The 21,064-nt window shown below is 39.1% G+C and overlaps 1 protein-coding gene across 1 annotated transcript; it reads right to left on the minus strand.

The window, feature by feature from the left end:
• Positions 1 to 652: 652 nt before the first annotated feature.
• On the minus strand, positions 653 to 1,222 carry LOC134487076 (interferon alpha-1-like). Its single transcript, XM_087551755.1, has one exon. It carries the CDS (start codon positions 1,220 to 1,222, stop codon positions 653 to 655), a length of 570 nt encoding a protein of 189 aa, XP_087407881.1.
• Positions 1,223 to 21,064: the final 19,842 nt, after the last annotated feature.

Genomic DNA, 21,064 nt, shown 5'->3' on the forward strand with positions numbered 1-21,064 from the left:
ATCAGGGAAACCAGATGCTAAATTAACCCAGGACATATTTGGTCAAAGGGGACTAAGGAATGTGAGGAGCAAGACTCTCTGGTTGTCTTCTGCACAGCAGCTGTCTATCCAGCCAGAAGAATACTATATGCTAGAGAAAAGAAGATGAAAAATATTTAGGGTTTGTCTAAATTCTGTGCAGTGTATATGTCTATCCTCTCTAATATTTAGAAAGTGTTCATGTACAGTATTTACAGTGTAGACTCTAATGTGAAAAATATTTGATAATGTTAATGAGATAACAAATTAACTAATCCAAAGTGTTTTATAAAGTAAATTTATTTGAATACAAAATAAATTAATTATAAGTGATGATTTGTTATATTAAGAAATATAGGCTGCAAGATTAAATAGAAATACCTCAAATTATATTACTAGCAGTAAAAATAAATAAATAAATAAATAAATAAATAAACAAACAAACAAATAAACCCAAATGGGTGCAAACATAAAAATGGTTTTGCATATTGAAACAATTGTTCAATATTGCTGAAACATCTAGATGGTTGATTGCAGTCATACTGAAAGTAATGAGAGTCTTTAAGGCAGCTCTTACAAAGTGTGATACAGTGTCCTAGTCCAGAAGAGTCCTCTCCACACTTTGTCTCAGGACTCACTTCTCTTCTCTCAGTCTTGACAGCAAGTGGACTGAGGAAGACAGGGCTCTCCAGACTTCTGCTCTGACCACCTCCCAGGCACAGGGGCTGTGTTTCTTCTCTCTCAGGTACACGGTAATCCTGTGGAAGTATTCCCGCACAGCCAGTAGGGAGTCTTCCTGGGCCAGGGGAGGTTCCTGCACCCCCATTTGCTGCATCTGACAGGCTTGCAGACCACTCAGCTGCTGCTGGAGGTCATTGCAGAATGAGTCTAGGAGGGTTGCATCCCAAGCAGCAGATGACTCCTTTGATGTGAAGAGGCTGAGGATATGCTGGATCAGCCCATGTAGGATAGAGATGGCTTGAGCCTTCTGGATCTGCTGGGCACCCACCTTCTCCAAACGGAATCCAAAGTCCTGTCTGTCCTTCAGGCAGGAGACAGGGGAGAGTCTCTTCATTTGTGCCAGGAGTGTGAAGGCTCTCTTGTTCCTGAGGTTATGAGTATGAGGCAGATCACATCCTAGACAGCAGGTTGACCAGTGGCTCATCACCACCAGGACCACTAGGAAAGCACAGAGCTTAGCCATTGTGGATCTTGTAGATTCTGCTGTTCTTCTGGGCTGTGTGGTCCTGAACCTTCCTTCTAGTACTCTGAAGACCATCATGGGTGGATGTGTATTAAATAAGACAAAGCTCTACTTTCTATTTTCTGAATGTCTTGTTATTACTTTCCTATGCCCTTTTCACTTTCTCTAAGCCATACTTTGGATGAGCCTGGCTTTTTGTTTTTTGGGTTTTGAGGGGGTTTTGCCCACTTTGTTTTTCAGTACTGCTTTCATTTTCATTCTGCCTCTCAACAAAGCTGTTTCTGAGTTTATTCCTAAAAAAAAAGCTTGTCATTGTCTTGTTTTTTTTTTTTTGACTTTTTTTTTTATTAACTTGAGTATTTCTTATATACATTTTGAGTGTTATTCCCTTTCCCGGTTTCCGGGCAAACATCGCTCTCCCCCCTCCCCTTCTTTATGGGTGTTCCCCTCCCCATCCTCCTCCCCTTGCCGCCCTCCCCCCAACAATCTAGTTCACTGGGGATTCAGTCTTACCAGGACCCAGGGCTTCCCCTTCCACTGCTGCTCTTACTAGGATATTCATTGCTACCTATGAGGTCAGAGTCCAGGGTCAGTCCATGTATAGTCATTAGGTAGTGGCTTAGTCCCTGGAAGCTCTGGTTGCTTGGCATTGTTGTACATATGGGGACTCGAGCCCCTTCAAGCTCTTCCAGTTCTTTCTCTGATTCCTTCAACGGGGGTCCTATTCTCAATTCACTGGTTTGCTGCTGGCATACGCCTCTGTGTTTGCTGTATTCTGGCTGTGGTTCTCGGGAGAGATGGACATCCGGCTCCTGTCGGCCTGCACTTCTTTGCTTCATCCATCTTGTCTAATTGGGTGGATGTATATGTATGGGCCACATGTGGGGCAGGTTCTGAATGGGTGTTCCTTTTGCTTCTGTTTTAATCTTTGCCTCGCTATTCCCTGCCAAGGGTATTCTTGTTCCCCTTTTAAAGAAGGAGTGAAGCATTCACATTTGATCATCTGTCTTGAGTTTCATTTGTTCTAGGCATCTAGGGTAATTCAAGCATTTGGGCTAATAGCCACTTATCAATGAGTGCATACCATGAGTGATTTTCTGTGATTGGGTTACCTCACTCAGGATGATATTTTCCAGTTCCTACTATTTGCCTACAAATTTCATAAAGTCATTGTTTTTGATAGCTGAGTAATATTCCATTGTGTAGATGTACCACATTTTCTGTATCCATTCCTCTGTTGAAGGGCATCTGGGTTCTTTCCAGTTTCTGGCTATTATAAATAAGGCTGCGATGAACATAGTGGAGCATGTGTCTTTTTTATATGGTGGGGCATCTTTTGGGTATATGCCCAAGAGAGGTATAGCTGGATCCACAGGCAGTTCAATATCCAATTTTCTGAGGAACCTCCAGACTGATTTCCAGAATGGTTGTACCAGTCTGCAATCCCAACAACAATGTAGGAGTGTTCCTTTCTCTGCATCCTCGCCAGCATCTGCTGTTACCTGAGTTTTTGATCTGGCCATTCTCACTGGTGTGAGGTGAAATCTCAGGGTTGTTTTGATTTGCATTTCCCTTAGGACTAAAGATGTTGAACATTTCTTTAGGTGTTTCTAAGCCATTCGGCATTTCTCAGCTATGAGTTCTTTGTTTAGCTCTGAACCCCATTTTTTAATAGGGTTATTTGTCTCCCTGCAGTCTAACTTCTTGAGTTCTTTGTATATTTTGGATATAAGGCCTCTATCTGTTGTAGGATTGGTAAAGATCTTGTCCCAATCTGTTGGTTGCCGTTTTGTCCTAACCACAGTGTCCTTTGCCTTACAGAAGCTTTGCAGTTTATGAGATCCCATTTGTTGATTCTTGATCTTAGAGCATAAGCCATTTGGTGTTTTGTTCAGGAAATTTTTTCCAGTGCCCATGTATTCGAGATGCTTCCCTAGTTTTTCTTCTATTAGTTTGAGTGTATCTAGTTTGATGTGGAGGTCCTTGATCCACTTGGACTTAAGCTTTGTACAGGGTGATAAGCATGGATCAATCTGCATTCTTCTACATGTTGACCTCCAGTTAAACCAGCACCATTTGCTGAAAATACTATCTTTTTCCATTGGATGGTTTTGGCTCCTTTGTCAAAAATCAAGTGCCCATAGGTGTGTGGGTTCATTTCTGGGTCTTGAATTCTGTTCCATTGGTCGATCAGTCTGTCTCTGTACCAATACCATGCAGTTTTTATCACTATTGCTCTGTAATACTGCTTGAGTTCAGGGAGAGTGATTCCCCCTGAAGTCCTTTTATTGTTGAGGATAGTTTTAACTATCCTGGGTTTTTTGTTATTCCAGATGAATTTGGAAATTGTTCTGTCTAACTCTTTGAAGAATTGGATTGGTATTTTGATGGGGATTGCATTGAATCTGTAGATCGCTTTTGGTAAAATGGCCATTTTTACTATATTAATCCTGCCAATCCATGAGCATGGGAGATCTTTCCATCTTCTGAGGGCTTCTTCAATTTCTTTCTTCAGTGTCTTGAAGTTCTTATTGTACAAATCTTTTACTTGCTTGGTTATAGTCACACCGAGTTACTTTGTATTATTTGGGTCTATTATGAAGGGTGTCGTTTCCCTAATTTCTTTCTCGGCTTGTTTCTCTTTTGTGTAGAGGAAGGCAACTGATTTATTTGAGTTAATTTTATACCCAGCCACTTTGCTGAAGTTGTTTATCAGCTTTAGTAGTTCTCTGGTGGAACTTTTGGGATCACTTAAATATACTATCATATCATCTGCAAATAGTGATATTTTGACTTCTTCTTTTCCGATCTGTATCCCCTTGACCTCCTTTTATTGTTTGATTGCTCTGGCTAGAACTTCAAGAACTATATTGAATAAGTAGGGAGATAGTGGGCAGTCTTGTGTAGTCCCTGATTTTAGTGGGATTGCTTCAAGTTTCTCTCCATTTAGTTTAATGTTAGCAACTGGTTTGCTGTATATGGCTTTTACTTGAATTCCTATTCTTTCCAGGACTTTTATCATGAAGGGGTGTTGAATTTTGTCAAATGCTTTCTTAGCATGTAATGAAATGATCATGTGGTTTTGTTCTTTCAGTTTGTTTATATAATGGATCACGTTGATGGTTTTCCATATATTAAACAATCCCTGCATCCCTGGGATGAAGCCTACTTGATCATGGTGGATGATTGTTATGATGTGCTCTTGGATTCAGGTTGCAAGAATTTTATTAAGTATTTTTGCGATGATATTCATAAGGAAAATTGGTCTGAAGTTCTTTTTCTTTGTTGGGTCTTGGTGTGGTTTAGGTATAAGAGTAATTGTGGCTTCATAGAAGGAATTCGGTAGTGCTCCATCTGTTTCAATTTTGTGGAATAGTTTGGATAATATTGGTACGAGGTCTTCTATGAAGGTCTGATAGAATTCTGCACTAAACCCGTCTGGACCTGGGTTCTTTTTGGTTGGGAGACCTTTAATGACTACTTCTATTTCCTTAGGAGTTATGGGGTTGTTTAACTGGTTTATCTGTTCCTGATTTATGTACCTGGTATCTGTTTGGAAATTGTCCATTTCCTGCAGATTTTCAAGTTTTGTTGAATATAGGCTTTTATAGTAAGATCTGATGATTTTTTGAATTTCCTCTGAATCTGTAGTTATGTCTCCCTTTTCATTTCTGATTTTGTTAATTTGGACACACTCTCTGTGTCCTCTCGTTAGTCTGGCTAAGGGTTTATCTATCTTGTTGATTTTCTCAAAGAACCAACTTTTGGTTCTGTTGATTCTTTCTATGGTCCTTTTTGTTTCTACTTGGTTGATTTCAGCTCTGAGTTTGATTATTTCCTGCCTTCTACTCCTCCTGGGTGTATTTGCTTCTTTTTGTTCTACAGATTTTAGGTGTGCTGTCAAGCTGCTGAGATATGTTCTTTCCTGTTTCTTTCTGCAGGCACTCAGCACTATGAGTTTTCCTCTTAGCACAGCTTTCATTGTGTCCCATAAGTTTGGGTATTTTGTGCCTTCATTTTCATTAATTCTAAAAAGTCTTTAATTTCTTTCTTTATTTCTTCCTTGACCAGGTTATCATTGAGTAGAGCATTGTTCAATTTCCACATACATGTGGGCATTCTTCCCTTATTGTTATTGAAGATCAGTTTTAGGCCGTGGTGGTCCGATAGCACGCATGGGATTATTTCTATCTTTCTGTACCTGTTGAGGCCCGTTTTTTGACCAATTATATGGTCAGTTTTGGAGAAAGTACCATGAGGAGCTGAGAAGAAGGTATATCCTTTTGCTTTAGGGTAGAATGTTCTATAAATATCTGTTAAGTCCATTTGGCTCATGACTTCTCTTAGTCTGTCTACATCTCTGTTTAATTTCTGTTTCCATGATCTGTCCACTGATGAGAGTGGGGTGTTGAAATGTCCTACTATTATTGTGTGAGGTGCAATGTGTGTTTTGACCTTTAGTAAGGTTTCTTTTATGTATGTAGGTGTCCTTGTAGGGGGCATAGATATTTAGGATTGAGAGTTCATCTTGGTGGATTTTTCCTTTGATGAATATGAAGTGTTCTTCCTTATCTTTTTTGATGACTTTTAGTTGAAAATTGATTTTATTTGATATTAGAATAGCTACTCCAGCTTGCTTCTTCTGACCATTTGTTTTGAAAGTTGTTTTCCAGCCTTTCACTCTGAGGTAGTGTCTGTCTTTGTCTCTGAGGTGTGTTTCCTGTAGGCAGCAGAATGCAGGATCCTCGTTGCATATCCAGTTTGTTAATCTATGTCTTTTTATTGGGGAGTTGAGGCCATTGATGTTGAGAGATATTGAGGAATAGTGATTATTGCTTCCTGTTATATTCATATTTGGATGTGAGGTTATGTTTGTGTGCTTTTCTTCTCTTTGTTTTGTTTCCATGACGATTAGTTTCTTGCTTCTTCTAGGGTATAGCTTGCCTCTTTTTGTTGGGCTTTACCATTTATTATCCTTTGTGGTGCTGGATTTGTAGAAAGATATTGTGTAAATTTGGTTTTGTCATGGAATATCTTGGTTTCTCTATCTATGTTAATTGAGAGTTTTGCAGGATACAGTAACCTGGGCTGGCATTTGTGTTCTCTTAGGGTCTGTATGACATCTGTTCAGGATCTTCTGGCTTTCATAGTTTCTGGTGAAAAGTCTGGTGTGATTCTGATATGTCTGCCTTTATATGTTTCTTGACCTTTTTCCCTTACTGCTTTTAATATTCTTTCTTTATTTTGTGCATTTGGTGTTTTGACTATTATGTGACAGGAGGTGTTTCTTTTCTGGTCCAGTCTATTTGGAGTTCTGTAGGCTTCTTGTATGCCTATGGGTATCTCTTTTTTTAGGTTAGGGAAGTTTTCTTCTATGATTTTGTTGAAGATATTTACTGGTCCTTTGAGCTGGGAGTCTTCACTCTCTTCTATACCTATTATCCTTAGGTTTGATCTTCTCATTGAGTCCTGGATTTCCTGTATGTTTTGGAGCAGTAGCCTTTTCTGCTTTACATTATCTTTGACAGTTGAGCCAATGATTTCTATGGAATCTTCTGCTCCTGAGATTCTCTCTTCCATCTCTTGTATTCTGTTGGTGAAGCTCGTATCTACAGCTCCTTGTCTCTTCTTTTGGTTTTCTATATCCATGGTTGTTTCCATGTGTTCTTTCTGGATTGCTTCAATTTCCATTTTTAATTCTTTCCACTGTTTGATTGTGTTTTCCTGGAATTCTTTCAGGGATTTTTGTGACTCCTCTTTATGGGCTTCTACTTGTTTATTTATGATTTCCTGGAATTCTTTCAGGGATTTTTGTGACTCCTCTCTATGGGCTTCTACTTGTTTATTTATGTTTTCCTGGAATTCTTTCAGGGATTTTTGCGATTCCTCTCTGTATGCTTCTACTTGTTTATTAATGTTTTCCTGTGTTTCTCTAAGGGAGTTCTTCACGTCTTTCTTGAAGTCCTCCCGCATCCTGATCAAATATGATTTTGAAACTAGATCTTGCTTTTCTGGTGTGTTTGGATATTCCGTGTTTGCTTTGGTGGGAGAATTGGGCTCCGATGATGCCATGTGGTTTTGGTTTCTGTTGTTTGGGTTCCTGCGCTTGCCTCTCGCCATCAGATTATCTCTAGTGTTACTTTCTTCTGCTATTTCTGACAGTGGCTAGACTGTCCTATAAGCCTGTGTGTCAGGAGTGCTGTAGACCTGTTTTCCTGTTTTCTTTCAGCCAGTTATGGGGACAGAGTGTTCAGCTTTCGGGCGTGTAGTTTTTCCTATCTACAGGCCTTCAGCTCTTCCTGTGGGCCTGTGTCTGGTGTTCACCAGGCAGGTCAGTTGCAGCAGAAAAGTTGGTCTTACCTGTGGTCCCGAGGCTCAAGTTTGCTCATGGGGTGCTGCCTACGCCCTCTCTGCCGCGGCAGCAACCAGGAGGATCTGTGCCACCCTTTCCGGGAGCCTCCATGCACCAGGGTTCCAGATGGCGTTTGGTGTTTTCCTCTGGCGTCAGAGATGTGTGCAGAATGCAGTCTCTTCTGGTTTCTGGTTTCCCAGACGTGTCTGCCTCTTTGAAGGTTTAGCTCTCCCTCCCACAGGATTTGGGTGCAGAGAACTGTTTATCCGGTCTGTCCCTTCAGGTTCCTGCGGTGTCTCCGGCGCAGGGGTCCTGCCGCTCCTGGGCCCTCCCCCACGGGAACCCAGAGGCCATATACAGTTTCCTCCTGGGCCAGGGATGTGGGCAGGGGTGGGCAGTGTTGGTGGTCTCTTCCGCTCTGCAGCCTCGGGAGTGCCCACCTGACCAGGCGGTGAGGTCTCTCTCCCACGGGGTTTGGGAGTAGAGAGCTGCTGCGGGCCAGCTTGTCATTGTCTTGTATAAGACATATAAACAGTAGATATGCAAAGTTACAGGTAAAGAATGAAAACATTTCCTAATGACTGTATTTAGAAACTTATGAATTTAAGGGTACAATTGAATTTTCTGGATAGCATTTATTTCTAAATATAATTATTTAAATTATAATGTTAATTATGTTGAAATTTTTTCTAAACATATCTTCATAATAATTGATGCAATGTTATATGTCAAACTCTTATTTAGATTGATTAAATGTTATGAAATAAATCATTAATTCTCATTGGCTTAATTTAGTTTAATATTTATTTAAATGATAATTAAATTTTGTTTTTATTCTCTATTAGGTATATTTTTGATGATTGTTCTGGTATCACTATGACATAATGTGTAAAGTGTTCAATCCTGACAAATTAATATTAATCCCTAGAACCCAAAGTGGGAGTGGAAACTGATCCCTGAAAGTTGTCCACTGTCCCTACGTGCTTGCTGTGGCAAGCATGCACCAGCAGCCTTATTCCTACACATTCACACTTACATACATACACAGATGTATGACCACAAATTTGCAAACACAACCCTCTCGCACACAGATGTACACCAGCTTCCATAAAATTTATCATATTTGGCTTTGTTCTGAGGACAACATTTCAACCTTATTATTTTTTTATTAATTGGATATTATTTTATTTACATTTCAAATGTTATTCCCATTCCTGGTTTCCAATCCATAAGTCTCCTATCCCATTCTCCTCCTAATCTACTATAAGGGTGTTCCCCGACGCCAACCACCCCATTTCCTGTCCTTACGTTCCCCTACACTAGGAGGCCAGCATTGACAGGACCAAGGGCTTCTCCTCCCATTGATGCCCAACAAAGCCATCCTTTGCTACATATGCAGCTGAAACCATGGGTCTGTTCATGTGTATGCCTGGGTAGTGGTTTAGTCCCTGGGAGCTCTAGTTGTTTGGTATTGTTGTACTTATGGGGTTGCAAGCCCCTTAAGCTCCTTCAATCCTTCCTCAACTCCACCAGTGGGGACCCATTCTCAGTTCAATGGTTTGCTGCTAGAATTTGCCTCTGTATTTATCATACTCTAGCTGAGCCTCTCAGGAGACAGGTATATCAAGCTCCTGTCAGCATCCACTTCTTGGCTACATCAATATTGTCTAGGTGTGCTGATTGTATATATATATGGGCTGGATCTCCAGGTGGGGCAGACTCTGAAAGGTCATTCCTTTAGTCTCTTCTCCAAACGTTGTCTCCATATCTCCTCCTATGAATATTTTTGTTCCCCTTTTGAAAGAGGACTGAAGCATGCACACTTTGGTTGTCCTTCTTAAGCTTCATGTGATCTGTCGATGTTATCTTGGATAATTCGAGCTATTATTTTTTTCGACCTATTGTTCTAATATCCACAGATCAGTGAGTGCATACCATGTGCATTTTTTGTTTGTTTGGTTTGTGTGTGTGTGTGTGTGTGTGTGTGTGTGTGTGTCTGATTTGGTTACCTGACTCAGGATGATATTTTCCAGCTCCATCCATTTGCCTATGAATTTCATGAAGTCATTGTTTTTTATAGCTGGGTATACTCTACTGTATAGATATACCACATTTTCTATATCTATTCCTCTACTGAAGAGCATCTGAGTTCTTTCCAACACCTGGCTATTATAAATAAGGCTTCTATGAACACAGTGGAACATGTGTCTTTATTATAGGATGGAGCATCATTTGGATAGATGCCAAGGTGTGATATAACTGGGTCCTCAGGTAGTACAATGTCCAATTTTCTGAAGAACTTCCAGACTGATTTCCAGAGTGGTTTACCAGCTAGCAATCCCACCAATAGGAGGAGTCTTTCTCTTACTCCACATCCTTGCAGACATCTGTTGTCACATGAGTTTTTGATTTTAGCCATTCTGACTCATATGCAGTGGAATCTCAGGGTTGTTTTGACTTGCATTTCTCTGATGACTACTGAACATTTCTTTTATGAACATTTCTTTATGTACTTTTCAGTCACTCAATAATCCTCAGCTGAGAATTCTTTGTTTAGCTCTGTACCCCATTTTAATACAGTTATTTGGCTCTCTGGAGTCTAACTTCTTGAGTTCTTTGTATATTTTGGATATTAGCCCTCTATCATGTAGGATTGGTAAAGATCATTATCCAATCTGTTGGTTGCCATTTTGTCCTAATGACAGTGTCCTTTTCCTTACAGAGACTTTGCAATTTTATGAGGTCTCATTTGTTGATTCTTGATCCTAGAGCATAAGCCATTGGTATTCTGTTCAGGAAAATTTCCCGTGTCCACGTGTTCGAGGCACTTCCCACTTTTTCTTCTATTAGTTTGAGTGTATCTGGTTCGATGTGGAGGTCCTTGATCCACTTGGAATTAAACTTTGTAAAGGGCAATAAGAATGGATCAATTGCAATCTTCTACACACTGACCTCCAGTTGAACCAGCATCATTTGTTGAAAATTCTCATTTTTCCGTTGGATAGTTTTAGCTCTTTTGTCAAAGATCAAGTGACCATAGGTGTGTGGGTTCATTTCTGTGTCTTCAATTCTATTCCACTGATCTACTTGCCTGTCTCTGTGCCAATACCATGCAGTTTTTATCACGATTGCTCTGTAATACTGCTTGAAGTCAGGGATGGTGATTCCCCCAGAAGTTCTTTTGTTGTTGAGTGTAGATTTCACTATACTGGGGTTTTTTTTTTATTCCAAATGAATTTGCAAATTGCTCTTTCTAACTCTCTGAAGAATTGAGATGAGATTTTGATGGGAATTGCATTGAATCTGTAAATTGCTTTTGGAAAAGTGGCCATTTTTACTGTATTAATCCTGTCAATTCATGAGCATGGAAGTGTTTTCATCTTCTAAGATCTTCAATTTCTCTCTTTGGAGACTTGAAGGTCTTGTCATATGGATCTTTTACTTCTTTGGTTAGTGTGACACCAAGGTATTTTATGTCATTTGTGACTGCTGGGAAGGGTGTCATTTTCCTAGTTTCTTTCTCAGCCTTTGAGTAGCAGAAGGATACTGATTTGTTTGAATTAATTTCATACCCACCCACTTTGCTAATGGAGTCAATTAAATATACTATCATATAACCTGCAAATAGTGATATTTTGACTTCTTCTTTTCCATTTTGTATCCATTTGACCTCCTTTTGTTGTCTAATTGCTCTGGCTAGGACTTGGAGTACTATAATGAATAGGTAGGGAGAGAGTGGGCAGCCTTGTCTAGTCACTGATTAATAGGATTGCTTCAAATTTCCCTCCATTTAGTTTGATGTTAGCTACTGGTTTGTTTTATATTGCTTTTACTATGTTTAGGTATGGTCTTGAATGTCTGATCTTTCCAAGACTTTTAACATGAAGGTATGTTGAATTTTATCAAATGCATACTTGGCATCTGATGAGATTATCATCTGGTTGTTTCCTTTGAGTTTGTTTACATAGTGAGTTAGGTTGATGGATTTCCATATATTGAACAATCCTTGCATTCTTGGAATGAAGCCTAGATGATCATGATGGAAGATTGTTTTGGTGTCTTCTTGTGTTCAGTTTGTGAGAATTTTATTGAGTATTTTTGCTAGATATTCATAAGGGAAATGGTCTGAAATTCTCTTTCTTTGCTGGGTCTTTGTGTGGTTTAGTTATAAGCATAACTGTGGCTTTATAGAAGGAACTGGGTAGTGCTCTATCTGTTTCTATTTTGTGGAATAGTTTGGACAGTATTGGTATGAGATCTTCTATGAAGGTCTGATAGAATTCTGCACCAAACCCATATAGTCCTGAGTTATTTTTTGTTTGGGAGTCTGATAATGACTGCTTCTATTTCTTTAGGAGTTATGGGACTGTTTGGTTGGTTCATCTGATCCTGGTTTAACTTTGGCACCTGGTATATGTCTAGAAAATTGTCCATTTCATCCAGATTTTCCAAGATTGTTGAATATAGGCTTTTGTAAGAGGATCCGATGATTTTTTGAATTTCCTGATTCTGTTGTATGTCTCCCTTTTCATTTCTGATTTTGTTAATTTGGATACTCTCTCTGTTCTCTCTGGTTAATATGGCTAAAGTTTTCTCTATCTTGTTGATTTTTTTCCAAGAATGAGCTCCTGGTTTTGTTGGTTCTTTGTATAGTCCTTTTTGTTTCTACTTGGTTGATTTCAGTTCTAAGTTTGATTATTTCCTGCCTTCTACTCCTCTTGGGTGTATTTGCTTCTTTTTGTTCTAGAGATTTTATGTGTGCTGTCAAGCTGCTAATGTATGCTCTCTCCTGTTTATTTTGGAGGGACTCAGAGCCATGAGTTTTCCTCTTAGCACTACTCTCATTGTGTCCCTTACGTTTAGGTATGTTGTGCCTTCATTTTCATTAAAGTCTAAAAAGTCTTTAATTTCTTTCCTTCTTTCATCCTTGACCAAGTTATCATTGAGTAGAGCGTTGTTCAAATCCCATGTATAGGTGGGCTTTCTGTCCGTTTTGTTGTTATTAAAGACCAGCGTTAGTCTGTTGTGATCTGACAGGGTGTATGGGATCATTTCAATCTTCTTATATCTGTTGAGGCAGGCCTGTTTTGTGGATGATTATATGGTCAATATTGGAGAAGGTACCATGAGGTACTGAGAAGAAGGTATATCCTTTTGTTTTAGGATGAAATGGTCTATAAATATCTATTAAGACAATTTGGTTCATAAGTTTTGTTAGTTTCTCTATGTCTCTGTTTAATTTCTGTTTCCATGATATGTCCATTCATAAGACTGGGTGTTGAGATCTCCCATTATTATTATGTAAGGTGCAATGTATCCTTTGAGCTTTAGTAAGGTTTCTTTTATGAATGTAGGTGCCCTTGCATTTGTTGCATAGATATTCAGAATTGAGAGTTCATCTTGGTGGATTTTTCCTTTGATGAATATGAAGTATCCTTTATTTTTTTGATAACTTTTTGTTGAAAATCAATTTTATTCAATATTAGAATGGCTAGTTCAGCTTGTTTCTTTGGATCATTTGATTGGAAATTTGTTTTCCAGTCTTTTACTCTGAGGTATTATCTGTCTTTGTCAATGAAGTGTGTTTCCTGTATGCAGCAAAATGCTGGGTCCTTTTTACGTGCCCAGACTGTTAGTCTATGTCCTTTTATTGGTTAATTGAGTCCATTGATGTTGAGAGATATTAAGGAATATTGATTGTTGTTTCCTGTTATTTTTGTTGTTAAAGGTAGAATTATGCTTGTGTGGCTATCTTCTTCTGGGTTAATTGCAAGAAGATTACTTTCTTGCTTTTTCCCTCCTTGTGTTGAAGTTGTCAAACTATTATCTTTTGTAGGGCTGGATTTGTGGAAAGATGTTGTGTAAATTTGGTTTTGTCATGGAATATCTTGGTTTCTCCATCTATGCTAATTGAGAGTTTTGCTGGATATGGTAGCCTGGGCTGGCATTTGTGTTCTCTTAGGATCTGTATGACATCTGCCCAGGATCTTCTGCTTTCAGAGACTCTGGTGAGAAGTCTGGTGTAATTCTGATATGTCTACCTTTATATGTTACTTGACCTTTTTCCTTTACTGCTTTTAATATAATTTCTTTATTTTGTGCATTTGGTGTTTTGACTATTATGTGATGGGAGGAGTTTCTTTTATGGTCCAATCTATTTGGAGTTCTGTAGGCTTCTTGTATATTTATGGTCATCTCTTTCTTTAGGTAAGGAAGTGCTTTCTATAACTTTGTTGAAGATATTTATTGGCCCTTTGAGTCTTCACTTTCTTCTATACCTATTATCCTTAGGTTTGATCTTCTCATTGTGTCCTAGATTTCCTGGATATTTTGGGTTAGAAGTTTTTTGCATTTTACATTTACAGTTGTGTCAATGTTTTCTATGGTATCTTCTGCCCCTGAGATTCTCTCTTATATCTCTTGTATTCTGCTGGTGATGCTTGCATCTATGACTCCTGATCTCTTCACTAGGTTTTCTATCTCTGGGGTTGTCTACTTTGTGATTTCTTTATTTTTTTTTCTATTTCCATTTTTAAATCCTGGATGGTTTTGTTCATTTCCTCCACAGATTGGTTGTGTTTTCCTGTAATTTTTTCAGGGATTTTTGTGTTTCCTCTTTAAGAGCTTCTATTTGTTTACCTGTGTTGTCTTATACTTCTTTAAGGTATTTATTTATATTCTTCCTAAAGTCCTCCATCATCATCATAAAATGTGATTTTAAATTCAAATTTTGCTTTCCCAATGTGTTTCATTGTCCAGCATTTGCTTTGGTGAGAGAACTGGCCTTTGATGATGCCAAGTAGTCTTGGTTTCTGTTGCTTAGGTTCCTGTGCTTGCCTCTCGCCATCAAGTTGTCTCTGGTGTTAGCTTGTCTTGCTATCTCTGACAGCAGCTTGACCCTCCTGTAGGCCTGTGTGTCAGCACTCCTGTAGACCTGTTTTCTTTTAGCCAGATCTGGGTACAGAGAGCTAGGGACTACGACTGTTCCTGGCTCAGACAGAAACCAGAAGGGTGCTGTCTCAGAATGCTTCTGGGTTTGTGTTTCCTGAAGCCTCCAGACAGGTTGCTTGGAGCAGAAGTGTTGGTCTTACCTCTGCTCTCAGGTGTGTTGGCGTTCCTGGCAACTGTCTTTCAGCTCAAGGAGCAGGCAGAAAGGAAGGATCCTGTCCCTGACTGCTCCTAGGTTCCTATATCCAGAGGGCACTATGCAGGTTCCTCTTGGGCCTGGAATGTGAACAGAAGTGGTGGTCTCCCCTGAGTTCTCAAGATTGTCCACACTTGTGAGAGTCGAGCTGTTTTCCCCACAGGATTCAGGTACAGAAATCAGTCTTATTCTTTACACTGTTGCTTCTTTCTCTCACGTTGAAACAGCACGATGAAAGCTGTGCTGTTTTGGCTTCTGGATAGCTTTAGCTATTTAGAGCTCCAGAAGAGGAACCAACAGAACGCAGATCAGATGAAGCTTTTCTGTGTTATTGACATTGGAACTCATATAATTAACAACTTCTCTAATTGTACTCTCTCTGTGTTATGAACCAGTTTTGAAGGACACAGCATTGTGCATCACAGTTGTTTCAAAGTCCTGTGCATCATTTGTGCACTGATGTCTAGTGTTTTTCAATTTGTAACAATTACATCTAAACTGAATGTGGGTTCTTTCTTGGTGTGTGTGAGTGTAGAGACTCTGATCCCTAGTTGGTGTTATTTCTCCAGGAATCCTGGGACTTATTCAGTGACTACTAATTCTACTCACTCTCAGCTGCACAGAGACACAGTATCTTGATCTTGTACCTCACTCCCTGAGTGTGCTCACCATATCTTGATGACTTCAGCAATCACACACAATAAGTTGTTTGCTTGGTTTCTGCATCATAAATCCTAGACAATCAATGCCCTAAAAAGGCTTGTATTTTTAGCAGTGAACCACATTGGCAGGGACCATAGTATCAAGAATCCTAAATGTTAATGCCAGGAGTCTCTGTGGGCTCTGATGATGTGGAATCTTACCTGTTTCTCCTGAAGTCATTTTTATAGACAAGTATTAGTTGTTTTGCCAAACACTATTTTTGTTATCAATATTTAATCACCATGTGCTTGCTGCTCCTGAAGTTGTTTGGTGAAAATACAGACTAGGAGACATGCTGATAGCCATACCTTTGATTGGCCAGCAGTTATCCTGAAGGTTTGACCTACAGGTGTTTATCCAATTTTACTTTAGTAGTGTTTTCTGCACCCATTCTGTATTTGTCAAATTCAGAAGTGAACAGTAGAGAGTTTTGGCTATACTATTAAAGTGAAGAGTTACAATGCTGCCAATCTGTATAATTTCTCTACTGGAATGGTAGCTTCATGGTGGATGAAGAAAGAAACTGAAGATCTGAGAAGATGGAAAGACCTCCCATGCTCATGGATTGGCAGGGTTAATATAGTAAAAATGACCATTTTGTCAAAACAATCTACAAATTCAATGCAATCCACATCAAAACTCCATCTCAATTTTTCATAGAGTTAGAAAGAGCAATTTGCAAATTCATTTGGAATAACAAAAACCCAGGATAGTGAAAACTACACTCGACAACAAAAGAACTTCTGGGGGAATCACCATCCCGGATCTCAAGCAGTATTACAGTGCAATAGTGATAAAAAAAACTGTATGGTATTGGTACAGAGACAGGCAAGTAGATCAGTGGAATAGAATTGAAGACCCGGAAATGAACCCACACACTTATGGTCACTTGATCTTTGACAAAGAAGCTAAAACCATCCGATGGAAAAAAAAGATAGTATTTTCAACAAATGGTGCTGGTTCAACTGAAAGTGTGCATGTAGAAGATTGCAATTGATCCATTCTTATTGCTCTGTACAAAGCTTAAGTCCAAGTGGATCGAGGACCTCCACATCAAAACAGATACATTCAAAGCGATAGAAGAAAAAGTGGGGAAGAGCTTCGAACACATGGGCGCTAGGGAAAATTTCCTGAACAAAACACCAATGGTATATGCTCTAAGATCAAGAACCAACAAATGGGACCTCATAAAACTGCAAAGCTTCTGTAAGGCAAAGGACACTGTCATTAGGACAAAATGGCAACCAACAAATTGGGAAAAGATCTTTACCAATACTACATCTGATAGAGGGCTAATATCCAAAATATACAAAGAACTCAAGAAGTTAGACTCTAGAGAGCCAAATAACTGTATTAAAATGGGGTACAGAGCTAAACAAAGAATTCTCAGCTGAGGAATATTGAATGGCTGAAAAGTACCCAAAGAAATGCTCAACATCCTTAGTCATCAGAAAAATGCAAACCAAAACAAACCTGATATTCCACCTCACATCAGTCAGAATGACTAAAATCAAAAACTCAAGTGACAACACATGCTGGTGAGGATGTGGAGAAAGAGGAACACTCCTCCATTGTTAGTGGGATTGCAAACTGGTACGATCACTCTACAGATCAGTCTCGATGTTCCTCAGAAAATTGGACATTCCACTACCTGATTACCCAGCTAGATGTCTCCTGGGCATAGATCCCAAAGATGCTCCAACATACACCAAAGATACATGCTTCACTATGTTCATAGCAGCCTTATTTATAATACCCAGGAGCTGGAAAGAACCTAGACGACCTTCAACAGAGGAATGGATACAGAAAATGTGGTACATCTACACAATGGAATACTACTCAGCTATCAAAAACAATGACTTCATGAAATTTACAGGCAAATGGTTTGAGCTAGAAAATATCATCCTGAGTGAGGTAACCCAATCATAGAAAAACATACATAGTATTCACTCACTGATAAGTGGATATTAGCCCAGAAGCTCAAATTACCCAAGATACAGTACACAGACCACATGACGCTCAAGAAGAAGGATGACCAAAATTCAGATGCTTCACTCCTTCTTAAAAGGGGGAACAAAAATATTCATAGGAGGGGATATGGAGGCAAAGTTTGGAGCAGAGACTGAAGGAACAGCCATTCAGAGCCTGCCCCACATGTGGCCCATATATATACAGCCACCAAAACTAGTTAAGATTGATGAAGCTTAGAATGTATGCTGACAGGAATTTGATATAGATGTCTCCTGAGAGACACAGCCAGAGCATGTCAAATACATAGGCGAATGCAGGCAGCAAACCATGGAACTGAGAAAAGGACCCCTGCTGGAGGAATTAGAGAAAGGATTGAAAGAGCTGGAGGAGCTTGCAACCTCATAAGAACAGCAATGCCAACCATTCAGAGCTCCCAAGAACTAAACCACCACCCAAAGACTATATATGGACTGACCCATGGCTCCAGCTGTATATGTAGCAGAAAATGGCCTTGTTGGGCACCAACGGAAGGAGAATGTTGGGGGGCGAGAAGGGGGGTTGATGGGAAGGGAAAACCTTATAGAAGAAAGGGAGGGGGATGGATTAGGAGGCTTTTGTCTGGGAAACTGGGAAAGGGAATCACATTTAAAATGTAAATAAAAAATAAACAAGAAAAAAACTGAACTTTACATTTCAGATGCTTGGATTCTAAAATCCTATGCCTATGTGAACTACTAAAATCATATGAAATTTTATTCATTTTGATCAGACTAAAATGCTTATAATTACAAATGGGGTATTGTAGTATGTGTCAGTACCATTACAATGTTTACATCAAATCACAATATAAGTAGTTCTAACTTCTCAACAGTTACTCATAGCAGCTAGAGTTCTATATATTCACCTCTGTGTGTTTTCAGACTTCAAAGGCTTTTTACCCCTTTTGCAAATTATGAATTAATTTATTTTAACTAATGGCAACAAAGAATTTTTAAATTTTTTTAAATTATATTGAAAGTTCTGTATAGTAGAACATTAGAGTCACTATTGTTCTTGCCTCCAAACTGTCAAATTGGAAGCTTTGCTTTTCTCCCATTGACAATTTTAGTTCTTTCTACTTTGAGAGTATGCACTGTTGTGAGGCACTTTGCAAAACTCTTCCCTCATCTGTCTATGTCCACTAGTCCTGGAGATTGTTTCCTTGGTTATGGAAACTGTTCTTAGTGCCCTTGTATCCACTCTGTCTCTGTGACCTTCTGATTCGTCTGCCTTAGAATCCTTATATATGAAATTTGCTTTTCTGTCTTTTCTGTGGAACAACATAGGTGACAAACATGTCAATTTCAAATGTTTAGGAATGCAAAAAAATGTTTCACAATCTGTTAAGCATCTTTCCAGAGCTGGAGTACAGATAGCAGATACTTTTAGCTTGTGTTTCTATCTGAAAAAAAAATCCATCACTCATCCATTACTATAACATTGCTTTGCACAAGTCCACATAATTACACACACACACACACACACACACACACACACACACACACACATAACCACACACAACCATCACCAACATGAAAATATCAGGAATTAACAATTGTTGGTCTTTAATATCTCTCAAAATCAATGGACTCGATTCCCCAATAAAAGGACACAGGCTGACATAATGGATCCCAAACAGTATCTGCCTTTGGCTGCATTCAAGAAACACTACTCAATATCAAAGATAGACATTACCTCATCGTGAAGATGAAGATTTTTTCCAAGCAAATTCACAAATAACAAGGCACAGCACAGCCAAACACATAGGATTCAATGAAAGCAGTGCGAATAGGAAAGTTCATAACACAGAGTGCTTTCATAATTAGTGAGATCTCACACTAGTAACCTAGCAGCAGCATTCCTGAAAGGTCTAGAACAAAAGAAACAAGCATACTGAAGAAGAGAAGATGGCAGGAAATAATCAAACTGAGGGTTGAAATCAATAAAATATGATCAAAGAGAACAATGTACAGAATCAGTGGTTCTTTGAGAAAATCAACAAAGATAGACATACTTTTAGCCAAACTAACTAAATGTCAGAGACAGAATATCCAGATTAACAAAATTAAAATGAAAAGGGGAGACATATTATCAGAAACTGAGGAAATACAAAGAAATATTAGGATTTCCTTCAAAACCTGTTTTCATAAAATTGAAAAAAAATCTAAAAAGAAATGGACAATTTTCTGGATAGATGCCACTTACCAAAGTTAAATAAAGATCAGATAAACAATTCAAATAGACCCATAGTCCCTAAGGAAATAGAGGTAATCATTAAATGTCTCCCAACAAGAAAAAGCCCAAGGCCAGACAGTCTTTTATTATTATTATTATTATTATTATTATTATTATTATTATTAATCTTGAGTATTTTTTATTTACATTTTGAGTGTTATTCCCTTTCCCAGTTTCTGGGCAAACATCCCCCTAATCCCTACCTCCTCCCCTTCTTTATGGGTGTTCCCCGCCCCATCCTCCCCCCATTGCCGCCCTCCCCCCAACAATCTAGTTCACTGGGGACTCAGTCTTAGCAGGACCCAGGGCTTTCCCTTCCACTGTTGCTCTTTCTAGGATATTCATTGCTTCCTATGAGGTCAGAGTCCAGGGTCAGTCCATGTATAGTCCTTAGGTAGTGGTTTAGTCCCTGGAAGCTCTGGTTGCTTGGCATTGTTGTTCATAAGGGGTCTCGAGCCCCTTCAAGCTCTCCCAGTTCTTTCTCTGATTCCTTCAATGGGGTCCTATTCTCAGTTCAGTGGTTTGCTGCTGGCATTCGTCTCTGTATTTGCTGTATTCTGGCTGTGTCTCTAAGGAGAGATCTACATCCGGTTCCTGTCAGCCTGCCCTTCTTTGCTTCATCCATCTTGTCTAATTGGATGGCTGTATATGTATGGGCCACATGTGGGGCAGGCTCTGAATGGGTGTTCCTTCTGTGTCTCTTTTAATCTTTTCCTCTCTATTCCCTGCCAAGGGTATTCTTGTTCCCCTTTTAAAGAAGGAGTGAAGCATTCATATTTTGATCATCCATCTTGAGTTTCATTTGTTCTAGGCATCTAGGGTAATTCAAGCATTTGGGTAATAGCCATTATCAATGAGTGCATACCATGTCTGTTTTTCTGTGATTGGGTTACCTCATTCAGGATGATATTTTCCAGTTCCAACCATTTGCCTACGAATTTCATAAAGTCATTGTTTTTGATAGCTGAGTAATATTCCATTGTGTAGATGTACCACATTTTCTGTATCCATTCCTCTGTTGAAGGGCATCTGGGTTCTTTCCAGCTTCTGAAGGCCAGACAGTCTTAGCATGTAATTCCTCCACACATTTAAAAAAAAGAGTAATACGAGGCTGGAGACATGACTCAGGGGTTAAGAACACTGACTGCTCTTCCAGAGGTCCTGAGTTCAAATCCCAGCAACCACATGGTGACTCACAACCATCTGTAATGGGATTCGATGCCCTCTTCTGGTGTGTCTGAAGACAGCTACAGTTTACTCATATTCATAAAATAAAAATATCTTAAAAAAACAAAAACAAAAAGCCAGCCAAATAGTTTTAAAAAAAAAGAGTAATACCAATACTTCTCAAATTACTCCACAGAATAGTAACAGAAGCAAAATTTCCAATTGTGAGGCC

This window comes from Rattus norvegicus, chromosome 5 (genome assembly GCF_021556685.1).
Source record: "Rattus norvegicus strain SHRSP/BbbUtx chromosome 5, alternate assembly SHRSP_T2T, whole genome shotgun sequence".
NCBI classification, from domain to species: Eukaryota; Metazoa; Chordata; class Mammalia; order Rodentia; family Muridae; genus Rattus; species Rattus norvegicus.

Excerpts from the sequence above, each read along its gene's own strand:
- LOC134487076 (XM_087551755.1), bottom strand. The coding sequence starts at position 1,222 with ATGGCTAAGCTCTGTGCTTTCCTAGTGGTCCTGGTGGTGATGAGCCAC.